Source organism: Mya arenaria, chromosome 13 (assembly GCF_026914265.1).
Source record: "Mya arenaria isolate MELC-2E11 chromosome 13, ASM2691426v1".
In the NCBI taxonomy this organism is placed as follows: Eukaryota; Metazoa; Mollusca; class Bivalvia; order Myida; family Myidae; genus Mya; species Mya arenaria.
In genome coordinates, this window is record NC_069134.1 from 24568796 (window position 1) to 24594975 (window position 26180).

The 26180-nt window shown below is 36.9% G+C and overlaps 1 protein-coding gene across 1 annotated transcript in view; it reads right to left on the reverse strand.

Moving 5' to 3' along the window:
• Positions 1-229: 229 nt before the first annotated feature.
• Positions 230-26180, reverse strand: part of LOC128215536 (uncharacterized) — a 30644-nt gene continuing 4693 nt past the window's right edge. Inside the window, exons 8-10 of the mRNA XM_052922219.1 lie at positions 2016-2214; positions 1090-1246; positions 230-886 (exon numbers count right to left, since the gene is read on the reverse strand). Of these exons, the coding sequence (XP_052778179.1) occupies positions 711-886; positions 1090-1246; positions 2016-2214 (532 nt within the window). The 3' untranslated portion in view covers positions 230-710. The remainder of the gene's footprint in view (positions 887-1089; positions 1247-2015; positions 2215-26180) is intronic.

The following is a 26180-nucleotide window of genomic DNA, read 5'->3' on the forward strand; positions in this document are numbered from 1 at the left end:
ATTCATATTGTACCTTCGAGTCCACTTGAACAATTAGTGTAGATCCCGGCGCTCCCAAACACTGTGTATTTAGCCGCCATCAAATCACTACAACATAGTACTTCGCAAAAGGTTTATACGCTGTTACATTTCTGCAATTTTGCCCCACTGCCATATCATTGCGAAATTTCATACCTTCTTTCAGCTTATACCATACCTTCATGTATGTACCAACTACGTGCAAATCAACTAATTGTTAAACGAGTATTTATTTGTCAAAGCGCATACATGTACAATGTGTATATATAAGAAAACAAAGACGATATCTTCCAACATTTGCTTTGGGTATATTTTTTTAAAAGGCCGATCTGTTCAGAACTTGGTTAAAGTTAGTGACATTGTTAATAAGTTTTAAACGCGAACCATTTGATGATGTGCTGATAGATGTTAATGAAACAAGTACAGCTGAAATAGTTGTTTGTAACCATGTTAGAAATACAGGAGATCACAATTGTATCAATTAAGCTTCCAGAGCATTTACTATTTGAGATTTAGCAACGGTGGTTGTTACATGTATTTAGAAATGATGACCAAAGTGTTGTTATTAATAAACACATAACAAAGTGAGTCATATGCGAAAAAGACAAGTACAATTTTCTTGTGTTTGATTTTGAAAAGAAATAATTATTATAACAAGATGTTATACACATATCTCCGTTATATTTGTCCTTTCAATACAGCGGCAGTTTCCGGGTTGATGATGCGCGCGAGTCGATGTCACTGCCTGCGTGCACAGACGACCTGCGGTGGTACAGGCAACAGACGAGAACTGTAGCCAATAGGAGAGCTGCAATGACCACACCACCAACCACAGCAACAACGATAATGGTAGTTTGGGTGATAGGCCCTGAAAACACATTGATTAATGAATCTTTGTCTGAATTTCAGTGAGTAAAATACATTAACTTTATGCGATAAAGTACATCTTGTTTTTCTTAAATATGGGTACTCTAGTTTCAGTTATCAAAAACCGTATTGCTGTGTAAACGTTTTAATTTGAATACGTAGAAGTATTTAAAAAAATATGATACTACTGATATACATAAATACCTTCCTGTTCCTCTTTTTCAATATCTTGTTCAACATCATTTTCATCCTCTTTTTCAACATCTTCAATGGTCAGCGATGCGTAAACTTTGACGTCATTTAGATCAGTGTCATTGGCTGTGACGTCACGGCGCTTTCTTGCGGTCGAGGTCGCGCAGGACTGAGAGAAAAGACAGGTTGAAAGGCAGGCCTTCATCCGATGTTAGAAAAAAAAATGTCGTTTCGTCCAAGGAGTAATTTAAAGTAGAAACACTAGGAGTAGTTGCATGCTTATCTTTAAAGTATAAGCTAAAATACTCAACATACTCAGACACGATTTATTTTCAAATCAGTATGTGTAGGTTAGGGAGATAAAGATGGATACAATAAAATTCTACTCAGATAAAAAACAAACAAATAAAGCTTATGATAAAATAGAACTGATTGACAACCTTGAACTGCAGATTAAAGGGCCGATTGTTTAAGACCTTTTTAAAGTTATCAATGTGGTTAACGATATTATAGTTAACTTTGAAAGGTGAAATAATCTATGATATGCTAATACATTGAAATAAAAATGTACAGCTCGAGGGGTGAATGCGAAAAGGTTCTAAGTGACATTAAATAAATAAGAAGATAAAACCTTTTCGCTTTCACCCCTCGAGCTGAAACCGTTGTCTCGAGCCTTGTAAGAAAACCGTACACCGTTAGTAACGGTTAAAGGCATAAACCATTAGTTTTCGAACGGAAATATGAAAATCTGCTATCTGATCTTTTGTCAGCAATCTTATATCATTGGTTTGCAGATATTTACTCAAAAATTTGATCTTTCCAAAACAAAACAAAAAAGTTGTGAAATGGTAAATCTGTGAAAGTGCAGCTTTAAGATCAATAAAAGATCCTTATTGAAATCGGTCCCGGTTATTTACAGAGATGTTAGTTTCACTCACATCATGGCACAGCTGGTCATCTTCGTACATCCCAAAGCAGTAATTGATAACGTTAGAGAAGAGAAGGGTGTTGGAGTTTACGCGGGCAAAGCGTCGACACGTGAACGTTCCTGTGCGATAGTACGCCATCTGCGTCGTGGATTGCGGCTGACGTTCAAATCCATACGTCAAATCAAGGACGTTGTCGTCAAGATCGCATCTGACATCATACATGAAATAAGTATACCAAGCAGCACCATGAACTAATTTGATGCGTATATTATGGAACGCATTCGCTGCCTCATAATACTACGTACAGTAAAACTGCGATCGCTAGAGGTCGCCGGGGACCGAGCCTAAACCTCGAGGGAACCGATGTTTCGAACGACCCGGTTTTCAATTCTCCAGTCTGTTATGAAATATATTTCAGTGTACTTCAAGCATGAAGTAGTCTGTTTACTAAGACATCGATTATGTGTTCGTTCATATGTTCAAAGGCTGTCGTATACTATATGTTTACTAAGTATATAAGTAAAAGAAATATCAATAAATGAATAAATAGAAAATTTTATCTTTACCAAATTGACAAGAAGGAATTATTTCCAGAGATTCCGATGTTGGATCTATATGGAAGTGTTTATTCATATGTTTATTACTCATTTACATTTCTCACAATTAACTTCTCTTCATTAACTTCTCATAATTATCTTCTATAATTATCTTCTATAATGCCCATATCAACTAATATCGGTCATGCGTTAACAGTGTTAAACGTTTTTTCACACCTTATCAAATTGCCTTTCAACTGTCATTGCAATTTTTACAACTTGCAAAAATTTTAATACCTAGCTATTGTTTGTTTATTTTGGAACACGCGTTCGGGAAAAAGTGTGAAATTATTATGTACGTGAAGTTAGCGGCCTAGCGGCCTAGCGGCCTAGCGGCCTAGCGGCGTGAAGTTAGCGGCCTAGCGGCCTAGCGGCGTGAAGTTAGCGGCCTGGCGGCCTAGCGGCGTGAAGTTGGCGGCCTAGCGGCCTAGCGGCCTGGCGGCCTAATTATTTTTTCTATTTCCAAGCAATTGTTAATGCGTTTTTTTTAAACAATGATAAATCAAGGTTTTTTATTCATATAGTTACATAGCGGCCTTAAATTGTTATATATTCAGAATATTCTTCTTTACCTTTTATTCTAAAACAATTTTAAATTAACTGTTTTATGCAGAAATTATCACTCTGAAGCGTTTTTCAAACTTCTTTCAAAAAAGTCGATCAAGCACTTCAGCGACCAAGCGGCATAGCGGCCTGAAAATAGCGGCCTAGCGGCCTAGCGGCCTAAATTGAATCCTATTTCAAAGCATGTATACATGCATTTTCTTCTAAAACAATAACATTTTAACTGTTTTTATGCACAAATTAACACATTGAAGCGATTATCAACAGTTTTTTTTCCAAAAACGTCGAAAAAGCAGTCAGCTATTTCAAAGCATTAAACATGCCTGTTCTTCTAAAACAATGATGTATTTACTGTTTTTATGCACAAATTATCACTCTGAAGCGTTTTTCATTTTTTCCCCCAAAAAGTCGATCAAGCACTTCAGCGGCCTAGCGGCGTGAAGTTAGCGGCCTGGCGGCCTAGCGGCCTAGCGGCCTAAAATGGTATCCTATTTCAAAGCATGTATACATGCATTTTCTTCTAAAACAATGACATATTAACTGTTTGAATGCACAAATTAACACTTTGAAGCTATTAGCGATAATCAACATCTTTTTTTTTTCAAAAAAGTCGATTAAGCAGTCAGCTATTTCAAAGCATTAAACATACCTGATCTTCTTAATCAATGATATATTTACTGTTTATATGCACAAATTATCACTCTGAAGCGTTTTTCAACTTTTTTTCAAAAAAGTCGATCGAGCACTTCAGCGCCCTAGCGGCGTGAAGTTAGCGGCCTGGCGGCCTAGCGGCCTAGCGGCCTAAAATGGTATCCTATTTCAAAGCATGTATACATGCATTTTCTTCTAAAACAATGACATATTAACTGTTTTTATGCACAAATTAACACTTTGAAGCTATTAGCGATTATCAACAAAAAAAATTTAAAGCGTCGATAAAGCAGTCAGCTATTTCAAAGCATTAAACATGCCTGATCTTCTAAAACAATGATATATTTACTGTTTATATGCACAAATTATCACTCTAAAGCGTTTTTTTTTTTCAAAAAAGTTGATCGAGCACTTCAGCGGCCTAGCGGCCTAGCGGCGTGAAGTTAGCGGCCTGGCGGCCTAGCGGCCTAGCGGCCTAAAATGGTTTCCTATTTCAAAGCATGTATACATGCATTTTCTTCTAAAACAATGACATATTAACTGTTTTTATGCACAAATTAACACTTTGAAGCTATTAGCGATTATCAACAGTTTTTTTCAAAAGCGTCGATAAAGCAGTCAGCTATTTCAAAGCATTAAACATGCCTGTTCTTCTAAAACAATGATGTATTTATTGTTTTTATGCACAAGTTATCACTCTGAAGCGTTTTTCAATTATTTTCCAAAAAAGTCGATAGAGCACTTCAGCGGCCTAGCGGCCTAGCGGCCTAGCGGCCTAGCGGCGTGAAGTTAGCGGCCTGGCGGCCTAGCGGCCTAGCGGCCTAAAATGGTTTCCTATTTCAAAGCATGTATACATGCATTTTCTTCTAAAACAATGACATATTAATTGTTTGAATGCACAAATTAACACTTTGAATCTATTAGCGATAATCAACATCTTTTTTTTCTCAAAAAAAGTCGATTAAGCAGTCAGCATACATGCCTATCCTTCTTAACAATATGTTGATAATCGCCTCAGAGTGATAGTCTGTGCATAAAAACAGTTAACATATCATTTTTTTTAGAAGAAAATGCATGTAGTCATGCTTTAAAATAGGATAGCATTTTAGGCCGCCAGGCCGCTAGGCCGCTAGGCCGCTAACTTCACGCCGCTAGGCCGCTAGGCCGCTAGGCCGCTGAAGTGCTTGATCGATTTTTTTTTTAAAAGTTGAAAAACGGTTCAGTGTGATAATTTGTGCATAAAAACAATAAATATATCATTGTTTTAGAAGAACATGCATGTTTAATGCTTTGAAATAGATGACTGCTTTATCGACGCTTTTGAAAAAAAAACTGTTGATAATCGCTAATAGCTTCAAAGTGTTAATTTGTGCATAAAAACAGTTAAAATGTTATTGTTTTAGAAGAAAATGCATGTATACATGCTTTGAAATAGGATTCAATTTAGGCCGCTAGGCCGCTAATTTCAGGCCGCTATGCCGCTTGGTCGCTGAAGTGCTTGATCGACTTTTTTGAAAAAAGTTTGAAAAACGCTTCAGAGTGATAATTTGTGCATAAAACAGTTAATTTAAAATTGTTTTAGAATAAAAGGTAAAGAAAAATATTCTGAATATATAACAATTTAAGGCCGCTATGTAACTATATGAATAAAAAACCTTGATTTATCATTGTTTTAAAAAAAACGCATTAACAATTGCTTGGAAATAGAAAAAATAATTAGGCCGCTAGGCCGCTAGGCCGCCAACTTCACGCCGCTAGGCCGCTAGGCTGCCAGGCCGCTAACTTCACGCCGCTAGGCCGCTAGGCCGCTAACTTCACGCCGCTAGGCCGCTAGGCCGCTAGGCCGCTAACTTCACGTACATGAAATAATTACCTCGAGGGAGCCATAATGTTTTGTGCATGATTTGTGTACTTGGGACCAAGTATATTGTTCGACTCCTCGACATAATTAGGTTTCGATGCAGCGTAGGTATATTTTATATGAAAATAGAAGGAAAAAAGTTCGGGACCAAGCTCCGACCTCGAGGGAACGCCGGTTCTCGAACGACCGCTTGATCGAACGACCGCAGTTTTACTACCATGAGCTTGCTCCATTATGCTATGTATACCTATCAACATGTCATGTGCTTCGACATTTCGTTATGTGCACACTGCATTATATCATGTATACTTATCACTCTGCGTTCTCCATTTCCATGTATGCATGCTGCATTATGTTATGTGTACTGATACATATGTAAGTTGCGTTCTCCATTTCCATGCATGCACGCTGCATTATGTTATGTGTATTGATACATATGTAAGTTGCGTTCTCCATTTCCATGTATGCATGCTGCATTATGTTATGTGTATTGATACATATGTAAGTTGCGTTCTCCATTTCCATGTATGCACGCTGCATTATGTTATGTGTACTTATACATATGTAAGTTGCGTTCTCCATTTCCATGTATGCATGCTGCATTATGTTATGTGTATTGATACATATGTAAGTTGCGTTCTCCATTTTCCATGTATGCACGCTGCATTATGTAATGTGTATTGATATATATATGTAAGTTGCGTTCTCTATTTCCATGTTTGCACGCTGCATTATGTTATAAGTACTTATACATACGTAAGTTGCGTTCTCCATTTCCATGTATGCACGCTGCATTATGTAATGTGTATTAATACATATATAAGTTGCGTTCTCCACTTCCATGTTTACACGCTGCATTATGTTATGTGTATTGATACATATGTAAGTTGCGTTCTCCATTTCCATGAATGCACGCTGTATTATGTAATGTATATTCATACATATGCAAGTTGCGTTCTCCATTTCCATGTATGCACGCTGCATTATGTAATGTGTACTGATACATATGTAAGTTGCGTTCTCCATTTCCATGTATGCACGCTGCATTATGTAATGTGTATTGATACATATGTAAGTTGCGTTCTCCATTTCCATGTATGCATGCTGCATTATGTTATGTGTATTGATACATATGTAAGTTGCGTTCTCCATTTCCATGTATGCACGCTGCAATATGTTATGTGTACTGATACATATGTAAGGTGCGTTCTCCATTTCCATGTATGCACGCTGCAATATGTTATGAGTAATTATATATATATATATTAGGTGCGTTCTCCATTTCCATGTATGCACGCTGCATTATGTTATGTGTACTTATACATATGTTCGGTGCGTTCTCCATTTCCATGAATGCACGTTGCATTATGTAATGTGTATTGATACATAAGTAAGGTGCGTTCTCCATTTCCATGTATGCACGCTGCAATATGTTATGAGTAATTATACATATGTTAGGTGCGTTCTCCATTTCCATGTTTGCACGCTGCATTATGTTATGTGTACTTATACATATGTTAGGTTCGTTCTCCATTGCCATGTATGCACGCTGCATTATGTTATGTGTACTTATACGTATGTTAGGTGCGTTCTCCATTTCCATGAATGCACGTTGCATTATGTAATGTGTATTAATACATAAGTAAGGTGCGTTCTCCATTTCCATGTATGCACGCTGCAATATGTTATGAGTAATCATACATATGTTAGGTGCGTTCTCCATTTCCATGTATGCACGCTGCATTATGTTATGTGTACTTATACATATGTTAGGTGCGTTCTCCATTTCCATGAATGCACGTTGCATTATGTTATGTGTATTGATACATATGTAAGTTGCGTTCTCCATTTCCATGTATGCATGCTGCATTATGTTATGTGTATTGATACATATGTAAGTTGCGTTCTCCATTTCCATGTATGCATGCTGCATTATGTTATGTGTATTGATACATATGTAAGTTGCGTTCTCCATTTCCATGTATGCATGCTGCATTATGTTATGTGTATTGATACATATGTAAGTTGCGTTCTCCATTTCCATGTATGCACGCTGCATTATGTTATGTGTACTTATACATATGTAACTTGCGTTCTCCATTTCCATGTATGCATGCTGCATTATGTTATGTGTATTGATACATATGTAAGTTGCGTTCTCCATTTTCCATGTATGCACGCTGCATTATGTAATGTGTATTGATACATATGTAAGTTGCGTTCTCTATTTCCATGTTTGCACGCTGCATTATGTTATAAGTACTTATACATACGTAAGTTTCGTTCTCCATTTCCATGTATGCACGCTGCATTATGTAATGTGTATTGATACATATATAAGTTGCGTTCTCCACTTCCATGTTTACACGCTGCATTATGTTATGTGTATTGATACATATGTAAGTTGCGTTCTCCATTTCCATGAATGCACGCTGCATTATGTAATGTATATTGATACATATGCAAGTTGCGTTCTCCATTTCCATGTATGCAAGCTGCATTATGTAATGTGTACTGATACATATGTAAGTTGCGTTCTCCATTTCCATGTATGCACGCTGCATTATGTAATGTGTATTGATACATATGTAAGTTGCGTTCTCCATTTCCATGTATGCACGCTGCATTATGTAATGTGTATTGATACATATGTAAGTTGCGTTCTCCATTTCTATGTATGCACGCTGCATTATGTTATGTGTACTTATACATATGTAAGTTGCATTCTCCATTTCCATGTATGCACGCTGCATTATGTAATGTGTATTGATACATATGTAAGTTGCGTTCTCCATTTCCATGTTTACACGCTGCATTATGTTATGTGTACTTATACATATGTAAGTTGCGTTCTCCATTTCCATGTATGCACACTGCATTATGTAATGTGTATTGATACATATGTAAGTTGCGTTCTCCATTTCCTTGTATGCACGCTGCATTATGTAATGTGTATTGATACATATGTAAGTTGCGTTCTCCATTTCCATGTATGCACGCTTAATTATGTTATGTGTATTGATACATATGTAAGTTGCGTCCTCCATTTCCATGTATGCACGCTGCATTATGTTATGTGTATTGATACATATGTAAGTTGCGTTCTCCATTTCCATGTATGCACGCTGCATTATGTAATGTGTATTGATACATATGTTAGGTGCGTTCTCCATTTCCATGTATGCACGCTGCATTATGTAATGTGTATTGATACATATGTAAGTTGCGTTCTCCATTTCCATGTATGCACGCTGCATTATGTTATGTGTATTGATACATATGTAAGTTGCGTTCTCCATTTCCATGAATGCACGCTGCATTATGTAATGTGTATTGATACATATGTAAGTTGCATTCTCCATTTCCATGAATGCACGCTGCATTATGTAATGTGTACTTATACATATGTTAGGTGCGTTCTCCATTTCCATGTATGCACGCTGCATTATGTAATGTGTATTGATACATATGTAAGTTGCGTTCTCCATTTCCATGTATGCACGCTGCATTATGTAATGTGTATTGATACATATGTAAGTTGCGTTCTCCATTTCCATGTATGCACGCTGCATTATGTAATGTGTATTGATACATATGTAAGTTGCGTTCTTCATTTCCATGTATGCACGCTGCATTATGTAATGTGTATTGATACATATGTAAGTTGCGTTCTCCATTTTCATGTATGCACGCTGCATTATGTAATGTGTATTGATACATATGTAAGTTGCGTTCTCCATTTCCATGTATGCACGCTGCATTATGTTATGTGTACTTATACATATGTAAGTTGCGTTCTCCATTTCCATGTATGCACGCTGCATTATGTAATGTGTATTGATACATATGTAAGTTGCGTTCTCCATTTCCATGTATGCACGCTGCATTATGTAATGTGTATTGATACATATGTAAGTTGCGTTCTCCATTTCCATGTTTACACGCTGCATTATGTTATGTGTACTTATACATATGTAAGTTGCGTTCTCCATTTCCATGTATGCACACTGCATTATGTAATGTGTATTGATACATATGTAAGTTGCGTTCTCCATTTCCTTGTATGCACGCTGCATTATGTAATGTGTATTGATACATATGTAAGTTGCGTTCTCCATTTCCATGTATGCACGCTTAATTATGTTATGTGTATTGATACATATGTAAGTTGCGTCCTCCATTTCCATGTATGCACGCTGCATTATGTTATGTGTATTGATACATATGTAAGTTGCGTTCTCCATTTCAATGAATGCACGCTGCATTATGTAATGTGTATTGATACATATGTTAGGTGCGTTCTCCATTTCCATGTATGCACGCTGCATTATGTAATGTGTATTGATACATATGTAAGTTGCGTTCTCCATTTCCATGTATGCACGCTGCATTATGTTATGTGTATTGATACATATGTAAGTTGCGTTCTCCATTTCCATGAATGCACGCTGCATTATGTAATGTGTATTGATACATATGTAAGTTGCGTTCTCCATTTCCATGAATGCACGCTGCATTATGTAATGTGTACTTATACATATGTTAGGTGCGTTCTCCATTTCCATGTATGCACGCTGCATTATGTAATGTGTATTGATACATATGTAAGTTGCGTTCTCCATTTCCATGTATGCACGCTGCATTATGTAATGTGTATTGATACATATGTAAGTTGCGTTCTCCATTTCCATGTATGCACGCTGCATTATGTTATGCGTACTAATACATATGTTGGAAGCGTTCTCCATTTCCATGTATGCACGCTGCATTATGTAATGTGTACTAATACATATGTGAGAAGCGTTCTCCATTTCCATGTATGCACGCTGCATTATGTAATGTGTATTGATACATATGTAAGTTGCGTTCTCCATTTCCATGTATGCACGCTGCATTATGTAATGTGTACTAATACATATGTTAGGTGCGTTCTCCATTTCCATGTATGCACGCTGCATTATGTTATGTGTATTGATACATATGTAAGTTGCGTTCTCCATTTCCATGTATGCACGCTGCATTATGTTATGTGTACTGATACATATGTAAGTTGCGTTCTCCATTTCCATGTATGCACGCTGCATTATGTTATGTGTATTGATACATATGTAAGTTGCGTTCTCCATTTCCATGTATGCACGCTGCATTGTGTTATGTGTATTGATACATATGTAAGTTGCGTTCTCCATTTCCATGTATGCACGCTGCATTGTGTTATGTGTATTGATATATATGTAAGTTGCGTTCTCCATTTCCATGTATGCACGCTGCATTATGTTATGTGTACTGATACATATGTAAGGTGCGTTCTCCATTTCCATGTATGCACGCTGCATTGTGTTATGTGTACTGATACATATGTAAGTTGCGTTCTCCATTTCCATGTATGCACGCTGCATTATGTAATGTGTATTGATACATATGTAAGTTGCGTTCTCCATTTACATGTATGCACGCTGCAATATGTTATGTGTACTGATACATATGTAAGTTGCGTTCTCCATTTCCATGTATGCACGCTGCAATATGTTATGTGTACTGATACATATGCAAGTTGCGTTCTCCATTTCCATGTATGCACGCTGCATTATGTTATGTGTACTGATACATATGTTAGGTGCGTTCTCCATTTCCATGTATGCACGCTGCATTATGTTATGTGTACTGATACATATGTAAGTTGCGTTCTCCATTTCCATGTATGCACGCTGCAATATGTTATGTGTACTGATACATATGTAAGTTGCGTTCTCCATTTCCATGTATGCACGCTGCAATATGTTATGTGTACTGATACATATGTTAGGTGCGTTCTCCATTTCCATGAATGCACGCTGCAATATGTTATGTGTACTGATACATATGTTAGGTGCGTTCTCCATTTCCATGTATGCACGCTGCAATATGTTATGTGTACTGATACATATGTTAGGTGCGTTCTCCATTTCTATGTATGCACGCTGCAATATGTTATGTGTACTGATACATATGTAAGGTGCGTTCTCCATTTCCATGTATGCACGCTGCAATATGTTATGAGTAATTATACATATGTTAGGTGCGTTCTCCATTTCCATGTATGCACGCTGCATTATGTTATGTGTACTTATACATATGTTAGGTGCGTATTCCATTTCCATGAATGCACGTTGCATTATGTAATGTGTATTGATACATAAGTAAGGTGCGTTCTCCATTTCCATGTATGCACGCTGCAATATGTTATGAGTAATTATACATATGTTAGGTGCGTTCTCCATTTCCATGTATGCACGCTGCATTATGTTATGTGTACTTATACGTATGTTAGGTGCGTTCTCCATTTCCATGTATGCACGCTGCATTATGTTATGTGTACTTATACATATGTTAGGTGCGTTCTCCATTTCCATGAATGCACGTTGCATTATGTAATGTGTATTGATACATATGTAAGTTGCGTTCTCCATTTCCATGTTTACACGCTGCATTATGTTATGTGTATTGATACATATGTAAGTTGCGTTCTCCATTTCCATGAATGCACGCTGCATTATGTAATGTATATTTATACATATGCAAGTTGCGTTCTCCATTTCCATGTATGCAAGCTGCATTATGTAATGTGTACTGATACATATGCAAGTTGCGTTCTCCATTTCCATGTATGCACGCTGCATTATGTAATGTGTACTGATACATATGTAAGCTGCGTTCTTCATTTCCATGTATGCACGCTGCATTATGTAATGTGTATTGATACATATGTAAGTTGCGTTCTCCATTTTCATGTATGCACGCTGCATTATGTAATGTGTATTGATACATATGTAAGTTGCGTTCTCCATTTCTATGTATGCACGCTGCATTATGTTATGTGTACTTATACATATGTAAGTTGCGTTCTCCATTTCCATGTATGCACGCTGCATTATGTAATGTGTATTGATACATATGTAAGTTGCATTCTCCATTTCCATGTATGCACGCTGCATTATGTAATGTGTATTGATACATATGTAAGTTGCGCTCTCCATTTCCATGTTTACACGCTGCATTATGTTATGTGTACTTATACATATGTAAGTTACGTTCTCCATTTCCATGTATGCACACTGCATTATGTAATGTGTAGTGATACATATGTAAGTTGCGTTCTCCATTTCCATGTTTACACGCTGCATTATGTTATGTGTATTGATACATATGTAAGTTGCGTTCTCCATTTCCATGAATGCACGCTGCATTATGTAATGTGTATTGATACATATGTAAGTTGCGTTCTCCATTTCCATGTATGCACGCTGCATTATGTAATGTGTATTGATACATATGAAAGTTGCGTTCTCCATTTCCTTGTATGCACGCTGCATTATGTAATGTGTATTGATACATATGTAAGTTGCGTTCTCCATTTCCATGTATGCACGCTTTATTATGTTATGTGTATTGATACATATGTAAGTTGCGTTCTCCATTTCCATGTATGCACGCTGCATTATGTTATGTGTATTGATACATATGTAAGTTGCGTTCTCCATTTCAATGAATGCACGCTGCATTATGTAATGTGTATTGATTCATATGTTAGGTGCGTTCTCCATTTCCATGTATGCACGCTGCATTATGTAATGTGTATTGATACATATGTAAGTTGCGTTCTCCATTTCCATGTATGCACGCTGCATTATGTTATGTGTATTGATACATATGTAAGGTGCGTTCTCCATTTCCATGTATGCACGCTGCATTATGTTATGTGTATTGATACATATGTAAGTTGCGTTCTCCATTTCCATGAATGCACGCTGCATTATGTAATGTGTATTGATACATATGTAAGTTGCATTCTCCATTTCCATGAATGCACGCTGCATTATGTAATGTGTACTTATACATATGTTAGGTGCGTTCTCCATTTCCATGTATGCACGCTGCAATATGTTATGTGTACTGATACATATGCAAGTTGCGTTCTCCATTTCCATGTATGCACGCTGCAATATGTTATGTGTACTGATACATATGTAAGTTGCGTTCTCCATTTCCATGTATGCACGCTGCAATATGTTATGTGTACTGATACATATGTTAGGTGCGTTCTCCATTTCCATGAATGCACGCTGCAATATGTTATGTGTACTGATACATATGTTAGGTGCGTTCTCCATTTCTATGTATGCACGCTGCAATATGTTATGTGTACTGATACATATGTAAGGTGCGTTCTCCATTTCCATGTATGCACGCTGCAATATGTTATGAGTAATTATACATATGTTAGGTGCGTTCTCCATTTACATGTATGCACGCTGCATTATGTTATGTGTACTTATACATATGTTAGGTGCGTGTTCCATTTCCATGAATGCACGTTGCATTATGTAATGTGTATTGATACATAGGTAAGGTGCGTTCTCCATTTCCATGTATGCACGCTGCAATATGTTATGAGTAATTATACATATGTTAGGTGCGTTCTCCATTTCCATGTATGCACGCTGCATTATTTAATGTGTACTTATACGTATGTTAGGTTCGTTCTCCATTTCCATTTATGCACGCTGCATTATGTTATGTGTACTTATACGTATGTTAGGTGCGTTCTCCATTTCCATGAATGCACGTTGCATTATGTAATGTGTATTGATACATATGTAAGTTGCGTTCTCCACTTCCATGTTTACACGCTTCATTATGTTATGTGTATTGATACATATGTAAGTTGCGTTCTCCATTTCCATGAATGCACGCTGCATTATGTAATGTGTAGTGATACATATGTAAGTTGCGTTCTCCATTTCCATGTTTACACGCTGCATTATGTTATGTGTATTGATACATATGTAAGTTGCGTTCTCCATTTCCATGAATGCACGCTGAATTATGTAATGTATATTGATACATATGTAAGTTGCGTTCTCCATTTCCATGTATGCACGCTGCATTATGTAATGTGTATTGATACATATGTAAGTTGCGTTCTCCATTTCCTTGTATGCACGCTGCATTATGTAATGTGTATTGATACATATGTAAGTTGCGTTCTCCATTTCCATGTATGCACGCTTTATTATGTTATGTGTATTGATACATATGTAAGTTGCGTCCTCTATTTCCATGTATGCACGCTGCAATATGTTATGTGTACTGATACATATGCAAGTTGCGTTCTCCATTTCTATGTATGCACGCTGCATTATGTTATGTGTACTGATACATATGTTAGGTGCGTTCTCCATTTCCATGTATGCACGCTGCATTATGTTATGTGTACTGATACATATGTAAGTTGCGTTCTCCATTTCCATGTATGCACGCTGCAATATGTTATGTGTACTGATACATATGTAAGTTGCGTTCTCCATTTCCATGTATGCACGCTGCAATATGTTATGTGTACTGATACATATGTTAGGTGCGTTCTCCATTTCCATGAATGCACGCTGCAATATGTTATGTGTACTGATACATATGTTAGGTGCGTTCTCCATTTCTATGTATGCACGCTGCAATATATTATGTGTACTGATACATATGTAATGTGCGTTCTCCATTTCCATGTATGCACGCTGCAATATGTTATGAGTAATTATACATATGTTAGGTGCGTTCTCCATTTCCATGTATGCACGCTGCATTATGTTATGTGTACTTATACATATGTTAGGTGCGTGTTCCATTTCCATGAATGCACGTTGCATTATGTAATGTGTATTGATACATAAGTAAGGTGCGTTCTCCATTTCCATGTATGCACGCTGCAATATGTTATGAGTAATTATACATATGTTAGGTGCGTTCTCCATTTCCTGTATGCACGCTGCATTATGCTATGTGTACTTATACGTATGTTAGGTTCGTTCTCCATTTCCATGTATGCACGCTGCATTATGTTATGTGTACTTATACGTATGTTAGGTGCGTTCTCCATTTCCATGAATGCACGTTGCATTATGTAATGTGTATTGATACATATATAAGTTGCGTTCTCCACTTCCATGTTTACACGCTGCATTATGTTATGTGTATTGATACATATGTAAGTTGCGTTCTCCATTTCCATGAATGCACGCTGCATTATGTAATGTATATTGATACATATGCAAGTTGCGTTCTCCATTTCCATGTATGCAAGCTGCATTATGTAATGTGTACTGATACATATGTAAGTTGCGTTCTCCATTTCCATGTATGCACGCTGCATTATGTAATGTGTATTGATACGTATGTAAGTTGCGTTCTTCATTTCCATGTATGCACGCTGCGTTATGTAATGTGTATTGATACATATGTAAGTTGCGTTCTCCATTTTCATGTATGCACGCTGCATTATGTAATGTGTATTGATACATATGTAAGTTGCGTTCTCCATTTCCATGTATGCACGCTGCATTATGTAATGTGTATTGATACATATGTAAGTTGCATTCTCCATTTCCATGTATGCACGCTGCATTATGTAATGTGTATTGATACATATGTAAGTTGCGCTCTCCATTTCCATGTTTACACGCTGCATTATGTTATGTGTACTTATACATATGTAAGTTACGTTCTCCATTTCCATGTATGCACACTGCATTATGTAATGTGTATTGATACATATGTAAGTTGCGTTCTTCATTTCCATGTATGCACGCTGCATTATGTAATGTGTATTGATACATATGTAAGTTGCGTTCTCCATTTTCATGTATGCACGCTGCATTATGTAATGTGTATTGATACATATGTAAGTTGCGTTCTCCATTTCCATGTATGCACGCTGCATTATGTTATGTGTATTGATACATATGTAAGTTGCGTTCTCCATTTCCATGTATGCACGCTGCATTATGTAATGTGTATTGATACATATGTAAGTTGCGTTCTCCATTTCCATGTTTACACGCTGCATTATGTTATGTGTACTTATACATATGTAAGTTGCGTTCTCCATTTCCATGTATGCACACTGCATTATGTAATGTGTATTGATACATATGTAAGTTGCGTTCTCCATTTCCTTGTATGCACGCTGCATTATGTAATGTGTATTGATACATATGTAAGTTGCGTTCTCCATTTCCATGTATCCACGCTTAATTATGTTATGTGTATTGATACAAATGTAAGTTGCGTCCTCCATTTCCATGTATGCACGCTGCATTATGTTATGTGTATTGATACATATGTAAGTTGCGTTCTCCATTTCAATGAATGCACGCTGCATTATGTAATGTGTATTGATACATATGTTAGGTGCGTTCTCCATTTCCATGTATGCACGCTGCATTATGTAATGTGTATTGATATATATGTAAGTTGCGTTCTCCATTTCCATGTATGCACGCTGCATTATGTTATGTGTATTGATACATATGTAAGTTGCGTTCTCCATTTCCATGAATGCACGCTGCATTATGTAATGTGTATTGATACATATGTAAGTTGCATTCTCCATTTCCATGAATGCACGCTGCATTATGTAATGTGTACTTATACATATGTTAGGTGCGTTCTCCATTTCCATGTATGCACGCTGCATTATGTAATGTGTATTGATACATATGTAAGTTGCGTTCTCCATTTCCATGTATGCACGCTGCATTATGTAATGTGTATTGATACATATGTAAGTTGCGTTCTCCATTTCCATGTATGCACGCTGCATTATGTTATGCGTACTAATATATATGTTGGAAGCGTTCTCCATTTCCATGTATGCACGCTGCATTATGTAATGTGTACTAATACATATGTTAGAAGCGTTCTCCATTTCCATGTATGCACGCTGCATTATGTAATGTGTATTGATACATATGTAAGTTGCGTTCTCCATTTCCATGAACGCACGCTGCATTATGTAATGTGTACTAATACATATGTTAGGTGCGTTCTCCATTTCCATGTATGCACGCTGCATTATGTTATGTGTATTGATACATATGTAAGTTGCGTTCTCCATTTCCATGTATGCACGCTGCATTATGTTATGTGTACTGATACATATGTAAGTTGCGTTCTCCATTTCCATGTATGCACGCTGCATTATGTAATGTGTATTGATACATATGTAAGTTGCGTTCTCCATTTCCATGTATGCACGCTGCATTGTGTTATTTGTATTGATACATATGTAAGTTGCGTTCTCCATTTCCATGTATGCACGCTGCATTGTGTTATGTGTATTGATATATATGTAAGTTGCGTCCTCCATTTCCATGTATGCACGCTGCATTATGTTATGTGTACTGATACATATGTAAGGTGCGTTCTCCATTTCCATGTATGCACGCTGCATTGTGTTATGTGTACTGATACATATGTAAGTTGCGTTCTCCATTTCCATGTATGCACGCTGCATTATGTAATGTGTATTGATACATATGTAAGTTGCGTTCTCCATTTACATGTATGCACGCTGCAATATGTTATGTGTACTGAAACATATGTAAGTTGCGTTCTCCATTTCCATGTATGCACACTGCAATATGTTATGTGTACTGATACATATGCAAGTTGCGTTCTCCATTTCTATGTATGCACGCTGCATTATGTTATGTGTACTGATACATATGTTAGGTGCGTTCTCCATTTCCATGTATGCACGCTGCATTATGTTATGTGTACTGATACATATGTAAGTTGCGTTCTCCATTTCCATGTATGCACGCTGCAATATGTTATGTGTACTGATACATATGTAAGTTGCGTTCTCCATTTCCATGTATGCACGCTGCAATATGTTATGTGTACTGATACATATGTTAGGTGCGTTCTCCATTTCCATGAATGCACGCTGCAATATGTTATGTGTACTGATACATATGTTAGGTGCGTTCTCCATTTCCATGAATGCACGCTGCAATATGTTATGTGTACTGATACATATGTTAGGTGCGTTCTCCATTTCTATGTATGCACGCTGCAATATGTTATGTGTACTGATACATATGTAAGGTGCGTTCTCCATTTCCATGTATGCACGCTGCAATATGTTATGAGTAATTATACATATGTTAGGTGCGTTCTCCATTTCCATGTATACACGCTGCATTATGTTATGTGTACTTATACATATGTTAGGTGCGTATTCCATTTCCATGAATGCACGTTGCATTATGTAATGTGTATTGATACATAAGTAAGGTGCGTTCTCCATTTCCATGTATGCACGCTGCAATATGTTATGAGTAATTATACATATGTTAGGTGCGTTATCCATTTCCATGTATGCACGCTGCATTATGTTATGTGTACTTATACGTATGTTAGGTTCGTTCTCCATTTCCATGTATGCACGCTGCATTATGTTATGTGTACTTATACGTATGTTAGGTGCGTTCTCCATTTCCATGAATGCACGTTGCATTATGTAATGTGTATTGATACATATATAAGTTGCGTTCTCCATTTCCATGTTTACACGCTGCATTATGTTATGTGTATTGATACATATGTAAGTTGCGTTCTCCATTTCCATGAATGCACGCTGCATTATGTAATGTATATTTATACATATGCAAGTTGCGTTCTCCATTTCCATGTATGCAAGCTGCATTATGTAATGTGTACTGATACATATGCAAGTTGCGTTCTCCATTTCCATGTATGCACGCTGCATTATGTAATGTGTACTGATACATATGTAAGCTGCGTTCTTCATTTCCATGTATGCACGCTGCATTATGTAATGTGTATTGATACATATGTAAGTTGCGTTCTCCATTTTCATGTATGCACGCTGCATTATGTAATGTGTATTGATACATATGTAAGTTGCGTTCTCCATTTCTATGTATGCACGCTGCATTATGTTATGTGTACTTATACATATGTAAGTTGCGTTCTCCATTTCCATGTATGCACGCTGCATTATGTAATGTGTATTGATACATATGTAAGTTGCATTCTCCATTTCCATGTATGCACGCTGCATTATGTAATGTGTATTGATACATATGTAAGTTGCGTTCTCCATTTCCATGTTTACACGCTGCATTATGTTATGTGTACTTATACATATGTAAGTTGCGTTCTCCATTTCCATGTATGCACACTGCATTATGTAATGTGTAGTGATACATATGTAAGTTGCGTTCTCCATTTCCATGTTTACACGCTGCATTATGTTATGTGTATTGATACATATGTAAGTTGCGTTCTCCATTTCCATGAATGCACGCTGCATTATGTAATGTATATTGATACATATGTAAGTTGCGTTCTCCATTTCCATGTATGCACGCTGCATTATGTAATGTGTATTGATACATATGAAAGTTGCGTTCTCCATTTCCTTGTATGCACGCTGCATTATGTAATGTGTATTGATACATATGTAAGTTGCGTTCTCCATTTCCATGTATGCACGCTTTATTATGTTATGTGTATTGATACATATGTAAGTTGCGTTCTCCATTTCCATGTATGCACGCTGCATTATGTTATGTGTATTGATACATATGTAAGTTGCGTTCTCCATTTCAATGAATGCACGCTGCATTATGTAATGTGTATTGATTCATATGTTAGGTGCGTTCTCCATTTCCATGTATGCACGCTGCATTATGTAATGTGTATTGATACATATGTAAGTTGCGTTCTCCATTTCCATGTATGCACGCTGCATTATGTTATGTGTATTGATACATATGTAAGTTGCGTTCTCCATTTCCATGTATGCACGCTGCATTATGTTATGTGTATTGATACATATGTAAGTTGCGTTCTCCATTTCCATGAATGCACGCTGCATTATGTAATGTGTATTGATACATATGTAAGTTGCATTCTCCATTTCCATGAATGCACGCTGCATTATGTAATGTGTACTTATACATATGTTAGGTGCGTTCTCCATTTCCATGTATGCACGCTGCAATATGTTATGTGTACTGATACATATGCAAGTTGCGTTCTCCATTTCCATGTATGCACGCTGCAATATGTTATGTGTACTGATACATATGTAAGTTGCGTTCTCCATTTCCATGTATGCACGCTGCAATATGTTATGTGTACTGATACATATGTTAGGTGCGTTCTCCATTTCCATGAATGCACGCTGCAATATGTTATGTGTACTGATACATATGTTAGGTGCGTTCTCCATTTCTATGTATGCACGCTGCAATATGTTATGTGTACTGATACATATGTAAGGTGCGTTCTCCATTTCCATGTATGCACGCTGCAATATGTTATGAGTAATTATACATATGTTAGGTGCGTTCTCCATTTACATGTATGCACGCTGCATTATGTTATGTGTACTTATACATATGTTAGGTGCGTGTTCCATTTCCATGAATGCACGTTGCATTATGTAATGTGTATTGATACATAAGTAAGGTGCGTTCTCCATTTCCATGTATGCACGCTGCAATATGTTATGAGTAATTATACATATGTTAGGTGCGTTCTCCATTTCCATGTATGCACGCTGCATTATGTAATGTGTACTTATACGTATGTTAGGTTCGTTCTCCATTTCCATTTATGCACGCTGCATTATGTTATGTGTACTTATACGTATGTTAGGTGCGTTCTCCATTTCCATGAATGCACGTTGCATTATGTAATGTGTATTGATACATATGTAAGTTGCGTTCTCCACTTCCATGTTTACACGCTTCATTATGTTATGTGTATTGATACATATGTAAGTTGCGTTCTCCATTTCCATGAATGCACGCTGCATTATGTAATGTGTAGTGATACATATGTAAGTTGCGTTCTCCATTTCCATGTTTACACGCTGCATTATGTTATGTGTATTGATACATATGTAAGTTGCGTTCTCCATTTCCATGAATGCACGCTGAATTATGTAATGTATATTGATACATATGTAAGTTGCGTTCTCCATTTCCATGTATGCACGCTGCATTATGTAATGTGTATTGATACATATGTAAGTTGCGTTCTCCATTTCCTTGTATGCACGCTGCATTATGTAATGTGTATTGATACATATGTAAGTTGCGTTCTCCATTTCCATGTATGCACGCTTTATTATGTTATGTGTATTGATACATATGTAAGTTGCGTCCTCTATTTCCATGTATGCACGCTGCAATATGTTATGTGTACTGATACATATGCAAGTTGCGTTCTCCATTTCTATGTATGCACGCTGCATTATGTTATGTGTACTGATACATATGTTAGGTGCGTTCTCCATTTCCATGTATGCACGCTGCATTATGTTATGTGTACTGATACATATGTAAGTTGCGTTCTCCATTTCCATGTATGCACGCTGCAATATGTTATGTGTACTGATACATATGTAAGTTGCGTTCTCCATTTCCATGTATGCACGCTGCAATATGTTATGTGTACTGATACATATGTTAGGTGCGTTCTCCATTTCCATGAATGCACGCTGCAATATGTTATGTGTACTGATACATATGTTAGGTGCGTTCTCCATTTCTATGTATGCACGCTGCAATATATTATGTGTACTGATACATATGTAATGTGCGTTCTCCATTTCCATGTATGCACGCTGCAATATGTTATGAGTAATTATACATATGTTAGGTGCGTTCTCCATTTCCATGTATGCACGCTGCATTATGTTATGTGTACTTATACATATGTTAGGTGCGTTCTCCATTTCCATGAATGCACGTTGCATTATGTAATGTGTATTGATACATAAGTAAGGTGCGTTCTCCATTTCCATGTATGCACGCTGCAATATGTTATGAGTAATTATACATATGTTAGGTGCGTTCTCCATTTCCTGTATGCACGCTGCATTATGCTATGTGTACTTATACGTATGTTAGGTTCGTTCTCCATTTCCATGTATGCACGCTGCATTATGTTATGTGTACTTATACGTATGTTAGGTGCGTTCTCCATTTCCATGAATGCACGTTGCATTATGTAATGTGTATTGATACATATATAAGTTGCGTTCTCCACTTCCATGTTTACACGCTGCATTATGTTATGTGTATTGATACATATGTAAGTTGCGTTCTCCATTTCCATGAATGCACGCTGCATTATGTAATGTATATTGATACATATGCAAGTTGCGTTCTCCATTTCCATGTATGCAAGCTGCATTATGTAATGTGTACTGATACATATGTAAGTTGCGTTCTCCATTTCCATGTATGCACGCTGCATTATGTAATGTGTATTGATACGTATGTAAGTTGCGTTCTTCATTTCCATGTATGCACGCTGCGTTATGTAATGTGTATTGATACATATGTAAGTTGCGTTCTCCATTTTCATGTATGCACGCTGCATTATGTAATGTGTATTGATACATATGTAAGTTGCGTTCTCCATTTCCATGTATGCACGCTGCATTATGTAATGTGTATTGATACATATGTAAGTTGCATTCTCCATTTCCATGTATGCACGCTGCATTATGTAATGTGTATTGATACATATGTAAGTTGCGCTCTCCATTTCCATGTTTACACGCTGCATTATGTTATGTGTACTTATACATATGTAAGTTACGTTCTCCATTTCCATGTATGCACACTGCATTATGTAATGTGTAGTGATACATATGTAAGTTGCGTTCTCCATTTCCATGTTTACACGCTGCATTATGTTATGTGTATTGATACATATGTAAGTTGCGTTCTCCATTTCCATGAATGCACGCTGCATTATGTAATGTATATTGATACATATGTAAGTTGCGTTCTCCATTTCCATGTATGCACGCTGCATTATGTAATGTGTATTGATACATATGTAAGTTGCGTTCTCCATTTCCTTGTATGCACGCTGCATTATGTAATGTGTATTGATACATATGTAAGTTGCGTTCTCCATTTCCATGTATGCACGCTTTATTATGTTATGTGTATTGATACATATGTAAGTTGCGTCCTCCATTTCCATGTATGCACGCTTTATTATGTTATGTGTATTGATGCATATGTAAGTTGCGTTCTCCATTTCAATGAATGCACGCTGCATTATGTAATGTGTATTGATACATATGTTAGGTGCGTTTTCCATTTCCATGTATGCACGCTGCATTATGTAATGTGTATTGATACATATGTAAGTTGCGTTCTCCATTTCCATGTATGCACGCTGCATTATGTTATGTGTATTGATACATATGTAAGTTGCGTTCTCCATTTCCATGAATGCACGCTGCATTATGTAATGTGTATTGATACATATGTAAGTTGCATTCTCCATTTCCATGAATGCACGCTGCATTATGTGATGTGTATTGATACATATGTAAGTTGCATTCTCCATTTCCATGAATGCACGCTGCATTATGTAATGTGTACTTATACATATGTTAGGTGCGTTCTCCATTTCCATGTATGCACGCTGCATTATGTAATGTGTATTGATACATATGTAAGTTGCGTTCTCCATTTCCATGTATGCACGCTGCATTATGTAATGTGTATTGATACATATGTAAGTTGCGTTCTCCATTTCCATGTATGCACGCTGCATTATGTTATGCGTACTAATACATATGTTGGAAGCGTTCTCCATTTCCATGTATGCACGCTGCATTATGTAATGTGTACTAATACATATGTGAGAAGCGTTCTCCATTTCCATGTATGCACGCTGCATTATGTAATGTGTATTGATACATATGTAAGTTGCGTTCTCCATTTCCATGAATGCACGCTGCATTATGTAATGTGTACTGATACATATGTTAGGTGCGTTCTCCATTTCCATGTATGCACGCTGCATTATGTTATGTGTATTGATACATATGTAAGTTGCGTTCTCCATTTCCATGTATGCACTCTGCATTATGTTATGTGTACTGATACATATGTAAGTTGCGTTCTCCATTTCCATGTATGCACGCTGCATTATGTAATATGTATTATGTAAGTTGCGTTCTCCATTTCCATGTATGCACGCTGCAATATGTTATGTGTACTGATACATATGTAAGTTGCGTTCTCCATTTCCATGTATGCACGCTGTATTATGTTATGTGTACTGATACATATGTTAGGTGCGTTCTCCATTTCCATGAATGCACGCTGCAATATGTTATGTGTACTGATACATATGTTAGGTGCGTTCTCCATTTCTATGTATGCACGCTGCAATATGTTATGTGTACTGATACATATGTAAGGTGCGTTCTCCATTTCCATGTATGCACGCTGCATTATGTTATGAGTAATTATACATATGTTAGGTGCGTTCTCCATTTCCATGTATGCACGCTGCATTATGTTATGTGTACTTATACATATGTTAGGTGCGTGTTCCATTTCCATGAATGCACGTTGCATTATGTAATGTGTATTGATACATAAGTAAGGTGCGTTCTCCATTTCCATGTATGCACGCTGCAATATGTTATGAGTAATTATACATATGTTAGGTGCGTTCTCCATTTCCATGTATGCACGCTGCATTATGTTATGTGTACTTATACGTATGTTAGGTGCGTTCTCCATTTCCATGAATGCACGTTGCATTATGTAATGTGTATTGATACATAAGTAAGGTGCGTTCTCCATTTCCATGTATGCACGCTGCAATATGTTATGAGTAATTATACATATGTTAGGTGCGTTCTCCATTTCCATGTATGCACGCTGCATTATGTTATGTGTACTTATACATATGTTAGGTGCGTTCTCCATTTCCATGAATGCACGTTGCATTATGTTATGTGTATTGATACATAAGTAAGGTGCGTTCTCCATTTCCATGTATGCACGCTGCATTATGTTATGTGTATTGATACATATGTAAGTTGCGTTCTCCATTTCCATGTATGCACGCTGCATTGTGTTATGTGTACTGATACATATGTAAGGTGCGTTCTCCATTTCCATGTATGCACGCTGCAATATGTTATGAGTAATTATACATATGTTAGGTGCGTTCTCCATTTCCATGTATGCACGCTGCATTATGTTATGTGTATTGATACATATGTAAGTTGCGTTCTCCATTTCCATGTATGCACGCTGCATTGTGTTATGTGTATTGATACATATGTAAGGTGCGTTCTCCATTTCCATGTATGCACGCTGCATTGTGTTATGTGTACTGATACATATGTAAGGTGCGTTCTCCATTTCCATGTATGCACGCTGCATTATGTTATGTGTATTGATACATATGTAAGTTGCGTTCTCCATTTCCATGTATGCACGCTGCATTATGTTATGTGTATTGATACATATGTAAGTTGCGTTCTCCATTTCCATGTATGCACGCTGTATTATGTTATGTGTACTGATACATATGTAAGTTGCGTTCTCCATTTCCATGTATGCACGCTGCATTATGTTATGTGTACTTATACATATGTAAGTTGCGTTCTCCATTTCCATGTATGCACGCTGCATTATGTTATGTGTACTGTTACATATGTTAGGTGCGTTCTCCATTTCCATGTATGCAAGCTGCATTGTGTAATGTGTATTGATACATATGTAAGTTGCGTTCTCCATTTCCATGTATGCACGCTGCATTATGTAATGTGTATTGATACATATGTAAGTTGCGTTCTCCATTTCCATGTATGCA